At 45.9% G+C, this 14,037-nt stretch overlaps 1 protein-coding gene across 1 annotated transcript in view; it reads left to right on the plus strand.

Annotated features, from left to right (window-relative positions):
* Positions 1–14,037, plus strand: part of LOC102017726 (chromosome unknown open reading frame, human C20orf202) — a 15,946-nt gene that overhangs the window by 729 nt on the left and 1,180 nt on the right. Inside the window, exons 2-5 of the mRNA XM_005414711.2 lie at positions 214–308; positions 671–761; positions 3,551–3,590; positions 10,732–10,830. Coding sequence (XP_005414768.1) covers positions 214–308; positions 671–761; positions 3,551–3,590; positions 10,732–10,830 — 325 coding nt within the window. The remainder of the gene's footprint in view (positions 1–213; positions 309–670; positions 762–3,550; positions 3,591–10,731; positions 10,831–14,037) is intronic.

Below are 14,037 nucleotides of genomic sequence, written 5' to 3' on the forward strand. Positions count from 1 at the left end.
GAAGCGCGGGAGGGCCCGACCGGGAAGGGGCAGGAGCCGGGACCCTCCAGCGCCGCGAATCGAGCTCCGCCCGCAGCCGACCAGGCGCTCAGAGTTAGCGCGGGGAGGGCCGGGAGGCGGTGAGGGGCTGGGACCGGGCGGGGGTGCACGTCCCTCCGCCTCCCCCTCCCCTGGGGCGCATCTGTTTTGCTTGCACTGACTGTGGAAACCCAGGCTCCGAACCCGCGGTCCCCGGGCTCGGGCCGTGGGGGAGGAGCTGGAGAAGACCCCGCCTCCGCCTTGGGGCGCCCCGTTTGCGCCGAGCCCGGGTGCCCGCCCTCCCCACACACCGTTCCCCCACCCCCGAGACGCACACACAATCCGGAGTAGGATCTAGGGTCCCCTCTGAGATACCCAAGTCCAAAACCTCCAGAGCGTCGGGCTGCATGGCTCAAGGACGCCACCTGCAGGCTGAAAGGAAGTGTCTGGGGGAGTACCTGCCCCTGACCTGTGGGACTGGGGTGTTCTGGTGGCCGCCCACGCCACCCTCCAAGGCCCAGCTGCAGTGCTTCCTCTGCTGAGAAGCCCACCACCCGCCTCCCACACACCCCTCACCCCAGGAGCCGTTCCATCTGGGCTTACCTCTCCCCTGCATTAGTGCCCTTGTCTCTGTTGACATTTTCTGTTGAAGGACAGCCTCCTCCATCAGACTGGCAGCTGCTGGAGAACAGGGCCCATGCCCCATCCCACAGAGCCAAGCATGCAGGTGTGGTGAACAGGTGGTGAGTAGAGTGACTGCCTCTGCTTCTTTCCTTCAAAGGGCCTAGAGGAAAGAAAGGTGCGTTAAGGTGAAGAAAAGGAGGGGCCCAGAGCACAGAACTCACGGAGACATAGAGGCCTGGGCTAACCAAACCTTTCCCCGTTCGCAAGTGAATTTGACCTTTGGTTACTTGTCAATATCAGGAAATATGCAAGGTGAGCCTGGAGCGTCTTACAATGTCAGAAAATTTTAAAAAGTTCAACATACACACTGATGGAAGGGTGTCAAAGGACATAGGGCAACTTAAAGAATTTTCAGTGGCTGTGTTTATTACTTTTTTCTCATTGCTGAGACAAAATACCTGACACCCAGAATTAAGGAAGGTAAGGTTTATTTTGCTCACCGGTTGTGGAGGTTTCAGTCCCTACTTGACTGGCTCCAAGGCAGAGTGGCACATGGCAGGGGGCAACAGTTCATGGTGGTGGAAAAGAGCAAAAGCAGCCAGAGCAAAAAGGGAGAGCAGCAGAGTGCAAGCTTCTTTCCCTCCCTTTGTATGCAGGCAACCTGTCCCAGGGTGGGTGTAGCACTCACACCTGTAATCCAAGCATTGGACCATGAGTCAAAAAAACGTCTAGAAGCCCGCCCCATGATTGCATGAGGCTCTGGGGGGACATCTAGACACAAACCATAACAATGGTCATAAGGAAAAATATGAGCAACAAAAGAAAGTAATATTGGATTGTAAAAAATATGAAATAAATGTGCATGAGTTCACACTGATATAAATAACTGAACAAATAAATGAATAAATGAAGAGAAGAGATAAAATTCCCATGCAGAATTCCAAGTAGGTATCTATTTGGTTCCCAAGAAATGGGGCCATAAACCCTGAATCCTTAAGTGTGGCTTGCGTAGTAACTTCCTTTCCAAGTGCACAAGATGGAAAGACAGAGAAACTGAATTTACAATGGAGAACCCTCACATACCTGGTCACTTCAACCAAATGGCTATGGTCAACATCAAGCGTCAAGCCATGTTCACTGTGTCCACACTTGATACAACGTGGTACAATTAGTGCTTTCTTTCTGTGGTCTTCAGTTGCCAACTCATGACACCAGTCTAACCATGAGATAAGCATCAGACTAATGCCAACTGAAAGATATTCTATACAATTTTTTATTAATTTTCCTCAAAAGCGTCAAGGTCATCAAAAGCAAGGAAAGTCTGGGAAACTCTCACAAACAAGAGGACCCTAAGGAGACATCACAGTGAAATGTAGTGTGGTATACTTAATGAGCTCCTGGGACAGAAAATGTACAGCACATAAAAATGGGAAATCTGAATACAGTATGGGCTTTAGCTAATGATAATGCATCAATATTTAGTCATTAATTGGAACATATTTATTACACTAATGTAAGATGCTAATGATAGAAAACACTGGTGATGTGGTACATAGGAACTCTGCACTATCTCCCCCCTTATAAATCTAAAACTTTTCTAAAACTTTAATGTGATATAATGCATAGGAACTCTCTGCACTATCTCCCCTCTTATAAACCCAAAACTTCCCCCCCTTATAAATCTAAAACTTTTCTAAAAAATTAAGTTGCCATTTTTAACAACTGGAAAGAACTACAAATAGCTGACTGGAAATTATACCTTGGGCTTCCTGAGCATGGTAATCATGCACCTGGGTGGGTTAAAAGTCTTGGCTTCCATGGGTCATGACAGCTTTTAAACCAGGACTGGCCCTGCACCTACCCAGTGGGACTTCCCTTTTGCACCTGAGCAGTTCTGCTCTGCTGAAGGCAACAGGGACTTCTGCTTAAAGGAGCACCTGATTGCACTGGCTGCCATGTTGAAAAACCCGAGTTCCTGTCCTGTATCCTATACAGCAGATCAGTGCAAGTGTGACTTATGGTCATATGTTGAGTCTGAATGTGTACTTGAAGCTAAGAAGATCCCCTTTGGACTTTACAGTGGGTAACACCCCTGGAAGTGATGTGGTCAGATTTGCACTGTGAAAATCTTCTCCTGGCAGCTTTCAGGCACAGAGGGACAAGAAGGAAAACAGACCATGTAAGAGGTTACTGTGGTCATGTTGGCACATAGTCAGTCCTCAAACATTAGCTGAAATTATGTATCACATGTACTGTGTGATCTGTGAAAGACAGAATGCAGATCTCTTATTAGAACGTCCACAGAATCGAGAATATTCCAAAGGGTGGTGACACATAATATGCTTTTAGGTGTTACATAGATAAATATGTGCTTGGTTAGCTATTGCTGCACCACTCCAAAACTTAGGAGCTTAGTAGGAAATCATTTTGTATTTGCTCACAGTTTTTCAGTGGGTGCTTGTCTCAGCTGGGACAGCTCAGGTCTCTCCCACACAATGTCAGCTGGGTGGCATGAACAACTAGGAGCTGATGGGAATTCCTCAGTTGTCACCATGTACCTATAGGCTTGGTGATCCCTGTCAGCTGGGGGTTTCTGTTGTCTTCCGCATGGTCCCTTCAGGTGGTCAGAATATGCACATGGCACTCAACAGTCAATTTCCCAGAGCACTAAATAGGAAGCTACCGGGTCTTCTTAAGGTTGAGGACTGGAATTGGCCCAGCATTTTTCTGCTGCATATTATCAGTCATAGGCCAGCCTGGATTCAACAAGAGGGATCCATATTGGGTTATGAACACTGGCAGACACAGACCATTAGGGATCACCAAATAACAATTTCCTTTCACCTAAACTCTATCTATACACATGTGATCACTTCATTGGCCAAGTATTCATTTTAAATTGTTTCAGGAAAATCTCTAACAAGCTTATGAAGCTAGAAATATCACAGGTAAGATTGCTTAGGGTAGTGGCAGAAAAAAAAAATGAGTCTCTGTAAGGTTAATGCAATAGAGACTGCTATTTTCCTCCAGTATTCATTCACCACCCCACCTTCTTTCCCACTGGATAAAATCCTTGGTTAGTGCAAGCATAATGTGCCCAGAACAAGTATTCCATTTCTTAGCCACCCTTGCAGCTAGGTATGGCCAAGTGAATGGTAAGACATTACGATAGCAGAGAAAGTGGTATAGGCGAAAAGCAGTCTCCTGAAAGGAAGGAATCCTTCCTTCTCCTGTCTTTGTCTTTTAGGCTGTCAGAATGTAGACCTGGTGGTTGGGGTTTGAGCAACACTTTGGACACAAGATGGAAGCCCATTAAGATGAGAGGGCAACAAAATGGAAGGAACCTTGGTGCCTAATAACCAGATGAAAATAACAGCCTGGAGTAATTTGTCATATTCTTATGTGTGAGGGAAATAAACTTCTGCTTTAGTGCTACTATTACTTGAGATTTTCTGTCGCCCCAAAGAAGCATTCTTCTCTAACATAGTCAACTTGAAGACAGACATAATTATATCCAAGTAGAAGTGGTAGGAAACCTTGAAGAGGAGGCATATGAGAGGCTGAATGTTGGGAAGTACAGATCCAATCCAGCCTCATGTGTTTCAGATAAGAAAACTATGAAACCAGGCTGAAGAAAGTCCAGGAGTGACAGGGAGGCCCGAACCCAAGTGAGGCTGAGATTCGCTGGGCAAACGGGTGGCAAGGAAAGTGTTCCTGCAAGAGGAACCAACACTGACAGGGCTCAAAGTTGAAGAGCAACAAATTGCTCGTATGTTTATTTTATTTGATAATTATTCACCTAGTACTCCCCACCTCCCCATGCTTCACAAATATCAATGCAGTCATCTTAGCTGCCCATCACCTAGGTACTATTATTATCTCCATTCTAGAAAAATTGAAGCACAAGGTGGTTAATAACTCTGTGTCCAAGGTCACACAGCTAATATTGAAACAAGATCTTGTCTTGGTGCTTGGGACCACTATCCCAGGTTTCATCATTATTTTCAAAGCTGTTGGAAAATTCTCGAGAGTTTGTTAATATTCATCCCATTTCATATTTGAAAAAGTTAAGTACCAAGGAAAGAAGAGATGCTCTAACCATACTGCCATATTGAAGTAGAAAAAGTTTGATCAGATCTAAGGGCTTCTGCCTCCCAGGTTGATTTGGGGACCTCAGATGGACGTAAAATTCCAGGGCCCACTCCTTGGTGTGCACTTGTATCCAAATCGGGCTGAGCTCTGGTGTTTGTGTTGGTTTATTTGTTTCCTGTTTACCCCCTGCCCTAGCCTGGCTCCTTTGCTTTCCCTAGAACTGTAATGCTTTTATGGAGCAATTCTGATCTCTCAGTAATGGGACCTGGCTCAGGGATTTGAGGAAATAAACCAAAGGTCACACTCCAGGCCCTAGAGAAGTGTCTATCCACCCACACATGCATACACATCTTCCATCAGCCCTACCAGCTCCTTCCTTCCACCTGGTCTGTGTAGCATTCTCAGCCTTGGGGAATAAAAAACTTCGGTGCTATGTTCTCTCCCTGATGAGGAAGGGGGAGGAGAGAGGGGTGAGAGCAAACGTCCCCACCCCACACTCCCTTAAAGACAGAGACCCTGTCATCTCTCTTCCATGTGTCAGCACAAGGCCTGGTGGCTAGATTAGCCACATTCAAGCCAGTCTCCTGGGAGAAGGGAGGCTCAGGAGGAGCAAGGGGATGAAGGTACTTGATAGAGCCACTCCTGTGTGATGCTCCCTGTGTTTTTTTACCTGGTCCTCAGTGCTCAGAGAGGTTGGTAACACAGAGCTCACTTACTGGGGGAGGAAACTGGGATTCCTGTCAGCACAGCCGCTGGCATCAGTCACAGCCAAGGCTAGCTGAGGTCAAGGATGCTTTTCTCAATGTCCCAACTGCTTTACCAGAGATTCCATGACTCATCAAGTTCAGGCTGCCCTTTGTCCCTGACAGAAAAGTGTAGGACAGTGTGGTAATGGATGCACGGGTATATGACAGGAGTGCATAGACCACATGTATACAGGGAGCATGTATATAGAGCTGAAGGACTTGTATACCTGTGTAGAGAACACTCACATATAATACAGGTATATATGGAAAGAGGTGTGGAAACGTGTATAAGATGCATATGGATAGACACTGTCTTAGCCCATTTGTGCTGCTATAACAAAATTCTTGAGACTAGGTAACTTATAAAGAACAGAAATTCATTTCTTAAAATTTTAGAGGCCAGGATGGTGTCTGGTGAGGGCTACTTTCTGCTTCCAAGATGGTCCCTTGTTGCTCTGGCCTTGAATATTGGAAGACAGAAGATAAGTCCACTCCCTTCAACCTGGAGCTCTTTTATAAGGGTGCCAATTACTGCCCATTAACCAGAGCTCTTCCTACATTGAAGATCAAGTTTTAGCATAGATTTTGGAGTGAACACCACCACTCAAGCCAGAGAAGGCATGCTGTGGGTTGAGTTCCCCCAGAAGTAGGCTGAAGAGGAGAATTTGAGTGCAAGTGATTTGTTTGAAGGCCATCCTAGGAAGCACAGTAGAGGAATGGGGGTGTGAGACCAGTAAGGAAGGGCAACCAGTACCCCACAAGTGCACCAGTGGGTAGGTGACTGCCATAAGCAGCTGGGGCTCAGTCCTACTGGGATGAGTGTCATATTGCTGGTGAGCTGAGGTATTTATCCTCTAGTGTCTGTCTGTTATTGTTGCAGGTTGTTCTTTGCACTTCAAGCCCATCTTCTGCTCAGGTCAAGCGTAGCCCCTAAGCAGAGTCACACATACTTGCTCTAGGAAGCCACAGGCACATGCAGAGAAGGTGAGTGATGAGGGGACATGTATGGGGCCCTACAGCATTTGCTATGGGACAGAAGGCCCGGGGAATATATGTTCAGAACCTATGTGGACATAAACACAGGCCATAGCCTGAAGCCTGTTAGGTCAAGGCAAGAAGCCACAGAAGAGGTGGGTCCAAAGCCCTGGCACCTGGGCACTCTGTGCCCACACTCCTCTGGTTGGTGTAATGGTACCAGCTTGCATAGTAGGAAGGGTAGACTCAAAGAGTGTCACAGTGTGAAGTTCTCTGTTGGACTTCACCTAATTTATATTTAGCAAAGTAGATGAGGTGCCCAAAATATGAAAGGAGGTAGTCTCAAAGGTGGGAAGAGCCCTAGGCTAGGGGTTGAATATAGGGGAAGAGCTAAGTGACATCTCTGAGCCCAATTACTCCATCTGAGAGATGTCTCAGGGCAGACCACCTGCCACTCTTAGATCTGGGTCTCTCTATCTACCCAGGGAGGTAGAAATGCTTAAAGGAAAATGCTTAAAGACAATGGTCCCTTAAATACACAGGTAGGGCACTTAAGGAAAAGTCTTGAGCGAGAAAGTAAAAGGATTCAACTTCAGCTCTAGCCTTGCTGCTGTACTTTTAGGACATTTATTCAACTCCTGTAACAGGAAAAAGTCAAAATAATCATGTCAGCAATAGCACAGAATTCATTTCTCTGTCCTACAAAAGTTTGCTTGAGAGTTGAGGCTGACATGGTGGCTCACCAATTGCAGGAGGCCTGGATTCCTTCCATCTTGTTCTGCTATGCTTATCTTGTGAGTTGTCTTAGTCACTTTCATGTTGTGGGGACAACATATACAACACCCACAATTTCTATTTTATTTTATTTTTTTAGATAGGGTCTCAGTGTGCAGTTCAGGCTGGCCTTGAGCTCACTTTGTAGCCTAGGCTGGTCATGAACTCACAATGATCCTCCTGCCTCAGCCTCCCAAGTGCTGGGAATACAGGTGTGCACCACCACGCCCAGCAACACCCACAATTTAAAGGAAAAGAGGTTTTCTGGTTCACAGTTTTAGTCCATGATTAGCTGGCTCCAAAGCAGGAACAGAATGGCAGAGGGACATGGCCGAGGAAAGCTTGCTCAACTCAAGGCCGTCAGAAAGCAGAGAGAGAAAAGAGGAGCTGAGGATGAGAATACACCTTTCCAGGTCAATCTTTTGGTGACCCATCTTCAGCCAGGCCCCACCTCCAAACACTACATTCAGCTACTGAACTCAATCACCTTCCACACACACCAGAATTTAGGGGAACATTTGAGATCTAATTATTTAACATGGTCAGGATTGCTGCTCCAGTTCCATGCTTATTGCTGCATTGAAGTCCACAGATGGAGCGCAGAGGGATGAGGGACTATGAACACATAATCTCCATTGGTATCCCATTGGCCAGGAGTTAATTATAGGGCACATTTATCTTCAAGGGAGTCTGGAAAAAGTTAGTATATTTCCCTGTGAGAAACGAAGAAGGAGGGCTGGGGGATTTAGTGGCACAGCGCCTGCTGGGGGATTCAGTGGCACAGCGCCTGCCTGGCAAGAGCAAGATCACGAGTTCAATTCCTGGTACTGGGAAAAATAAAAGAATGTAGAAAGAAAGAAGGAACTGAAGAATATCCTGCAATCTTTGTTATAGCTGCTCACTTGCTTGAAGAACTCACAGCCCCCATCTGAGATGTAGTTTCTTCATGTGCGAATTCATTTATTAATTTCATACATGTAAATTCATTTGATTCATATATGCATACATACGTACACACACACATGCATATACCGAGTATACGTGGCAGAAAATAAGATTTTTGAACCAGTTGTTTGCTAATGGACCATCAACTCTGTGAACTCCCTCTTGCTCACCACTCTGTCCTCAGTTGCACTCAAGGGTTGAGCCTGTGGAAGCCATACTTCTGGCTGCTCATGGATGATGAGTGGGTGGCCACTCTGGCTTTCATATTTGGTGGTACACTTTTCCTCATTCAGGGTTGAAGTTCCTTCCCTGTCCAGGCCTCCTGGCTCCACATCCCCTCATCTCCATGTGCCAAACACTTTCTGAACCTTTGAAGTCAAATGTGCTCTGAGCCAGAATCTTGAGTGAGATTAAAAATAAATGAAAGTGCATTAGAACAAGTTAACCACAGAAAGAATGTTTCAGGGTAATTAGGTATCAGGGCTGGAGGCCAGGCAGAGAGCAACGGACACTAACTACTGAACCTTCCTCTTCGGGCCACTCCTGAGTAGGGCAGGAAACACATAGGCTGGCTTGAGCCCCTGCCTGGCCCTTCATACTTCATAGCTGGCGAGACTCTCCCCACTCTGGCCAAGGAGAATTATTTTAATTCCAACTCAGTTGCCTTCCTGCTGGAGCAACCCTAGGAAAATTCACACCTCTCAAAGCCTCACCTGTAAAAAGTGGTTAATAATAGGATCCATGGATAATTTTCTACAAAATGCAGGTAATGATGATAACTACTTCAGAGGGATAGGTTCCTAAATCTTCTCAGTTTGCCCCATTTTTGAACTGACTGCTGGTTCCACGTCTCTCCCTCCCTGACTCTACCCTCTTGCATGATCTCCTTGTAGATGGGTGTCCATCCTCACCCCTTACGGGGCTCAGTGTTGGTCATATAACTCACTTTGCCCAGAAGTGGATAGAAAAAATGGCAATGTGGCAGCTTTGTGCTTAGGTCTCAAGTGGCCTCACATGGTTCCACTCGCCTCTTATCCTTTGCCACTGCCAAGAGAAGAGCTTGTCCCAGGACCCCAGTGATGCCAGGAGGCCACCAGGCGACCATGAGGCCTCAGACCTGCAGAGGTGCATCTTGAAGCAGGCCATCCCACCAACCCATAAACTCAAGTGCAAAAGTAGATGGTTGCTCTAATTTGTGTAAGTGTCCCAAAGGCCCAAGTGTTGTTAAAGACTTGGTATAGGTCCCATGGTGCCATTGAGAGCTGTTGAAACCTTTAAGAGGCGGTGCTAGCAGGAAGTCTTCCAGTTTCTATGAAGAGGATATTGGGTCCTCGCTCTGGGGGTAGTTTCCCTGCGTGTGCTGTCATTTTGAGTTATGAATTCACCTAAGCTTTAGCTGCGGGGATCTTGTGAGGTTGGAGTTGAGAAAAAGTCCTTCCAACATGGACTGAGTTTGTTTTGCCGACCACTTCAGATCTTTATATGGGATCGCTATGCTAATTTTTGGTTTGAGGTTCCTAGTTTATATGAATAAAATAATTTTTTAAAAAACTTTACATGAGAATAGATCCTATTGTTTGTTTCCATCTGCTAGGGTATTAGCTCCCAGGTCATTGTCTTTGTAGTTTTAGGCTACATACCTAGTGCCTGGAGTAGAACTTGGCACATAGTAGACACTCAAGAAGTCTTTATTGGAAAGGATAGTTAAAGAAACCCATTTCATAGTGTACTGTAAAGAATAAAGAGGAAGAGCCCATTTTCTAATGTGTTTGCCTGCAAACAGCAAAGTGCCCAATTACTCATGGAATCTGTCATCTCATCTAACAGGCACATCCTATTGCTGATTCTGTGACTCAGTAATTTCAAATTTCTTTCATTTTCTTGGCCTTTGTCTTATGGTTTCATGATGGTTGCTGTAGATCCAGATATCACATCTACATTCAAGGCAGAAAGGAGGAGGATAACATAGGAGTAAAAGGAATATATCTGTAACATTTTCCCTTTTATTAGGAAGGTAAATAATTTTTTAAGTGCAACAGCAAATTTCTCCTTTGATCTCATTCACTAGAAATGGATCACAGGGCATCCTAGAAGTGAGGGAACTTAGAAAGTGAGCTTTTCCTTTTACCTAGATGCCATAGATAAGTGAGGGAGGAAAGAGGGGCTCTGGGGCCACAGGTGGAAAATCTGCCTCAGGGAAGGTATATATACACTTTATATGTAAATCAGAGAACAAACCTTTAGAAAGGGACACCCATCTCATGATAGCCATCACTGGTATCATTTAAAACTTTGTGATCCCTGATGCTATTGACATCAGATCTTGACTTCTGATACTGGTACATACTCAGATCCTCAAGCATTAATGGTCTCTGTCATCTCTTTCTTATTCTGCTCAAAGCACTGAAGCTCTTTTTTAAAAAATTAAATTACATTTTCCAGTGTGAGCTACTTCCTGCCCTCATTAACTCTATCCTCAGTGGCTTGCCTGGAACCTGCAGCCAGCCTGAAGGAGGTTAGGGACTGTACAATTAAAGGTCCTTCAGGCCCATAGCAGGTCATTGTCAAGGTCTCTCTCAAGGACACTGAAATGAAAACAGCAGGACAGCCAGTCCTGAATCTTGGGCCGACCCTGGAGTGGCTGAGGGGAGAGCTGGTAAGTCTTGGCATTTCTTTTTCCTCATATTTCCACAGTCTGTTTGTTCCCCTGCCAAGTGCCCCATCGGCTGGGCAGAGGCTGCAGGCTGAAGTGTGGCTCTTCGGAGCCCAGCTGGGACGAGCCACACAGTACAGGGGCATCATCTCAGGTTCTGGGGTAAGTAGGTCATAACCTACATTGGAGGTGTTGAGTGCTGTGCTCTCCAGACTGGTCTTAGAATGACACTGGGTCCTGGCAATGTTCCCAGCTCTGCTGCTATGTGACCACCAGTGGGTGGCTTCACCTCACCGAGCCTCAGTTTCTTCATCACAAAATGAAGGTAACAATAGTGCCAGCCTTGAAGAGGGTATCAGAAGTATTCCAAGAGAGGGGCTTGTCATTTACCTAATGTATGCCTTTGACACCAGTATTGTAACCAAAACCCTAGTGGACAAAGAGCATCCTTTGTCTTAGCCTAGATTCTGTAAAAAACAGAGGCTCAGGCAAGAATTAAGGCGCTAGCAGTGCTCTTGGGATACAAGCTCAAAGTGCTGAGAAGGAGAGAATAGGAAGTAGAGACAAACACCCATTCTATGCCAGTGGCACATGCTAGTACCAGAAAGAACCCCAGAAGGTCTCTGGTTAGCTGACTGCCCTGCTGCAGACCTCTCTGCAGGGGTTGAAGAAGGAACTGCACCTTGGAGAAGAGAGAAAGGAGAGGAAATGTGTCTGTGTAGCTTGTACCTGTCTCATTTCCAGTTAGCAAAGATCCACCTTGTGTGGCGCTGTCTCTCTTGAATATATGTGTTGTTTGTTGGGCCTTGTTGACTGGTTGGAAAGTAAGGTCATATGCTACTTTATGGAGTATTGTCACCAACTCCAAAACTAACGAGGTACCCCAACATGCACAAAGGCACCAGCCAAGTGAGAAAAAGAGGCAGTTCAGGGAGCTGCAGGAGAGGTTTGTACCCCAAAAACCTCCTCTTGTTCTGGGGAAGCACAGAGAAGATTATCCAAAAGTGACCCTATGCATTGCCAGGTAACAGGCAAGCTGGACTCGGTGGCTGTCCTCACCTCCAGAGGGAGGAGCTGACCCAGTAAGACTTTTGTGGGGCCAGGGAATCTCAGCAGCAAGGCTGCTACTGTGTTCAGTCCACAGGCATTCAGAGCTGGGCAGCTGGCCCTGCCTGGTCTCTTCTGCACAGGGAAAGCCTCAGTGGAGATCACCTAGTGCTTGACCCCAAAGTGCCTGTTTCCCCATTGAAGAGCCAAGCAGCAAGGGACCAGGGTCCTACCCAGAGTTCAACTGCCCAGCCCCGAGCACCTGTATCGTAGGAAGAGCCCAGAGCCTTTTTTGCAGATCTCTGATGTTTTGATCATATAATTTCCACAATCCCTTTACACCCAAGATGACCCCTTGACTGCTGTCGGAGGAGGGTGCATAGTAGACAGTCATTCATGCGGCAGAGGGACACGATAAGTCAGGAATGCCAGTGACTATCAGGAGGAAAAGTAAGGTGTTCTCCCTCTCTTTCTGGGATCCTGTGAGGCCCAAAATCTTGGTGGGTCCACAAGAAGGGAAAGAGCTGCAGCTACCTATAACAGCCAAGCCCACCATCCTGATATGTGAGTACTCGTCTGTGCAGAGGGAGGTAGAGCTGTGCACTAAGGAGAGTGAATGCACTTCTCTGTGGAAAGCCAGTTTGGTAAGAGGTCCTCAGTGTCACAGGCATCATATCCACCACCTCCCTTAACACTGCTGCGGTGCTGGCACCTGTCATGTTCTTACCAACACGTGTTCAGAGATGGTGTTAAAAGTTTGATGAAAAGATACATAAAAAAACCTCCTAGAAAACACAGGATCAGAGTTTGCCTAGTGGTAAGAAAGGAAGGCCCAGCCCTCAGGGGGAGCTAGACAATCCTAGTGTCCTCAGAGATACCTACACTGCCCCTTTCCCCTGCTGAGTTCTCCTCCCAGCCCTCCCGCCAGGCGGTGCTACTAATGCTCGAGGGAGGACACAGACTTGGCTTTTTATTTGTAAAGCAGTTGGCATGAAAAGTAAAGTAAAGCCAGGCGTGGTGGTGCACGCCTGTAATCCCAGCACTTGGGAGGGTGAGGCAGGAGGATCGTTGCAAGTTTGATACCAGCCTGGGCTACAAAGTGAGCTCAAGGCCAGTCTGAGGTTCATAGTGAGAACCTGTCTCAAAAAGACAAAAAACAAACAAACAAACAAACAAACAAACAAACACCGTAAAGCACTTTTTTGTGTGTATGTGGTTCTGAGAATCAAACCAAAGGGCCTTCCAAATGCTATACATAGCTATCACTGACCTTTGCCTTAGACCCCCCTTCAAGACACTATTTTTAATAAAGAAGTAATATTAATCATCTTCTCTTATAAAGTTAGAGAAAGAGAGAAGTTGAAAATCTACTTATGTTGTCGCAGGTTCTGCCTTGCCCAGAAGCAGAGGGGAAAACTGGCACTTTCAGTGATCGCCTCTGGGGAGGAAGAGCTGAGTTAGGTTGGAGTGGGCTGGGAAAGCCTTTCCCTGGAATTGGCCTCTGTATCTGCAGGTTCCGCATCTGAAGAGTTGACCAACCATGGGTTGAGAAACATTGTATTTTGGTAAAAAAAAATTGTGTCTGTACTAAACATGTACAGACTTTTCTTCCTTGTCATTATTCCATGTATATAGCGTTAAAACTGTAGCTGGTATTGTAAGCAACCTAGAGAGGAGGATTTTGTAGGTTATGCAAATACTACATTTCATACAAGGGACTTGGACAACCTTGGATTTTGGTATCCACAGGGATGCTGGAACCAATTCCCCACAAACACAGAGAGGTAACAGGATATGCCCTTTTATGGCTTTTAAGTGTTGTATCATGTAAGAATTACCTAGTCAGAAAGCAAAATTTTAATATTTGAAAAAAGGACGTAAAACAAAAACTATATGAAAAAAATTCCAGGGGAAAAGCAGCAAGATTGCAGGGGTGACTGACCACAGCAGGGTTCTTAGGCAGCAGTTCTCACAGTTCTCAAAATTTTTGGTCTTAGGACCCCTTTCTGTTTCTCAAAATTTTTAAGCAAACCACATTTCTTGTGTACATGCATTATAGCTCTCAATATTGACTGAACCAGAAATCAAAGCAGAGAAATGTATTAATGCATTTTTAAAATAAACTCTTTATATATTTGTTTGTTTGTTTGAGATAAGGTCTAT

This window comes from Chinchilla lanigera, unplaced genomic scaffold (genome assembly GCF_000276665.1).
Source record: "Chinchilla lanigera isolate Chin_1 unplaced genomic scaffold, ChiLan1.0 scaffold00195, whole genome shotgun sequence".
NCBI classification, from domain to species: domain Eukaryota; kingdom Metazoa; phylum Chordata; class Mammalia; order Rodentia; family Chinchillidae; genus Chinchilla; species Chinchilla lanigera.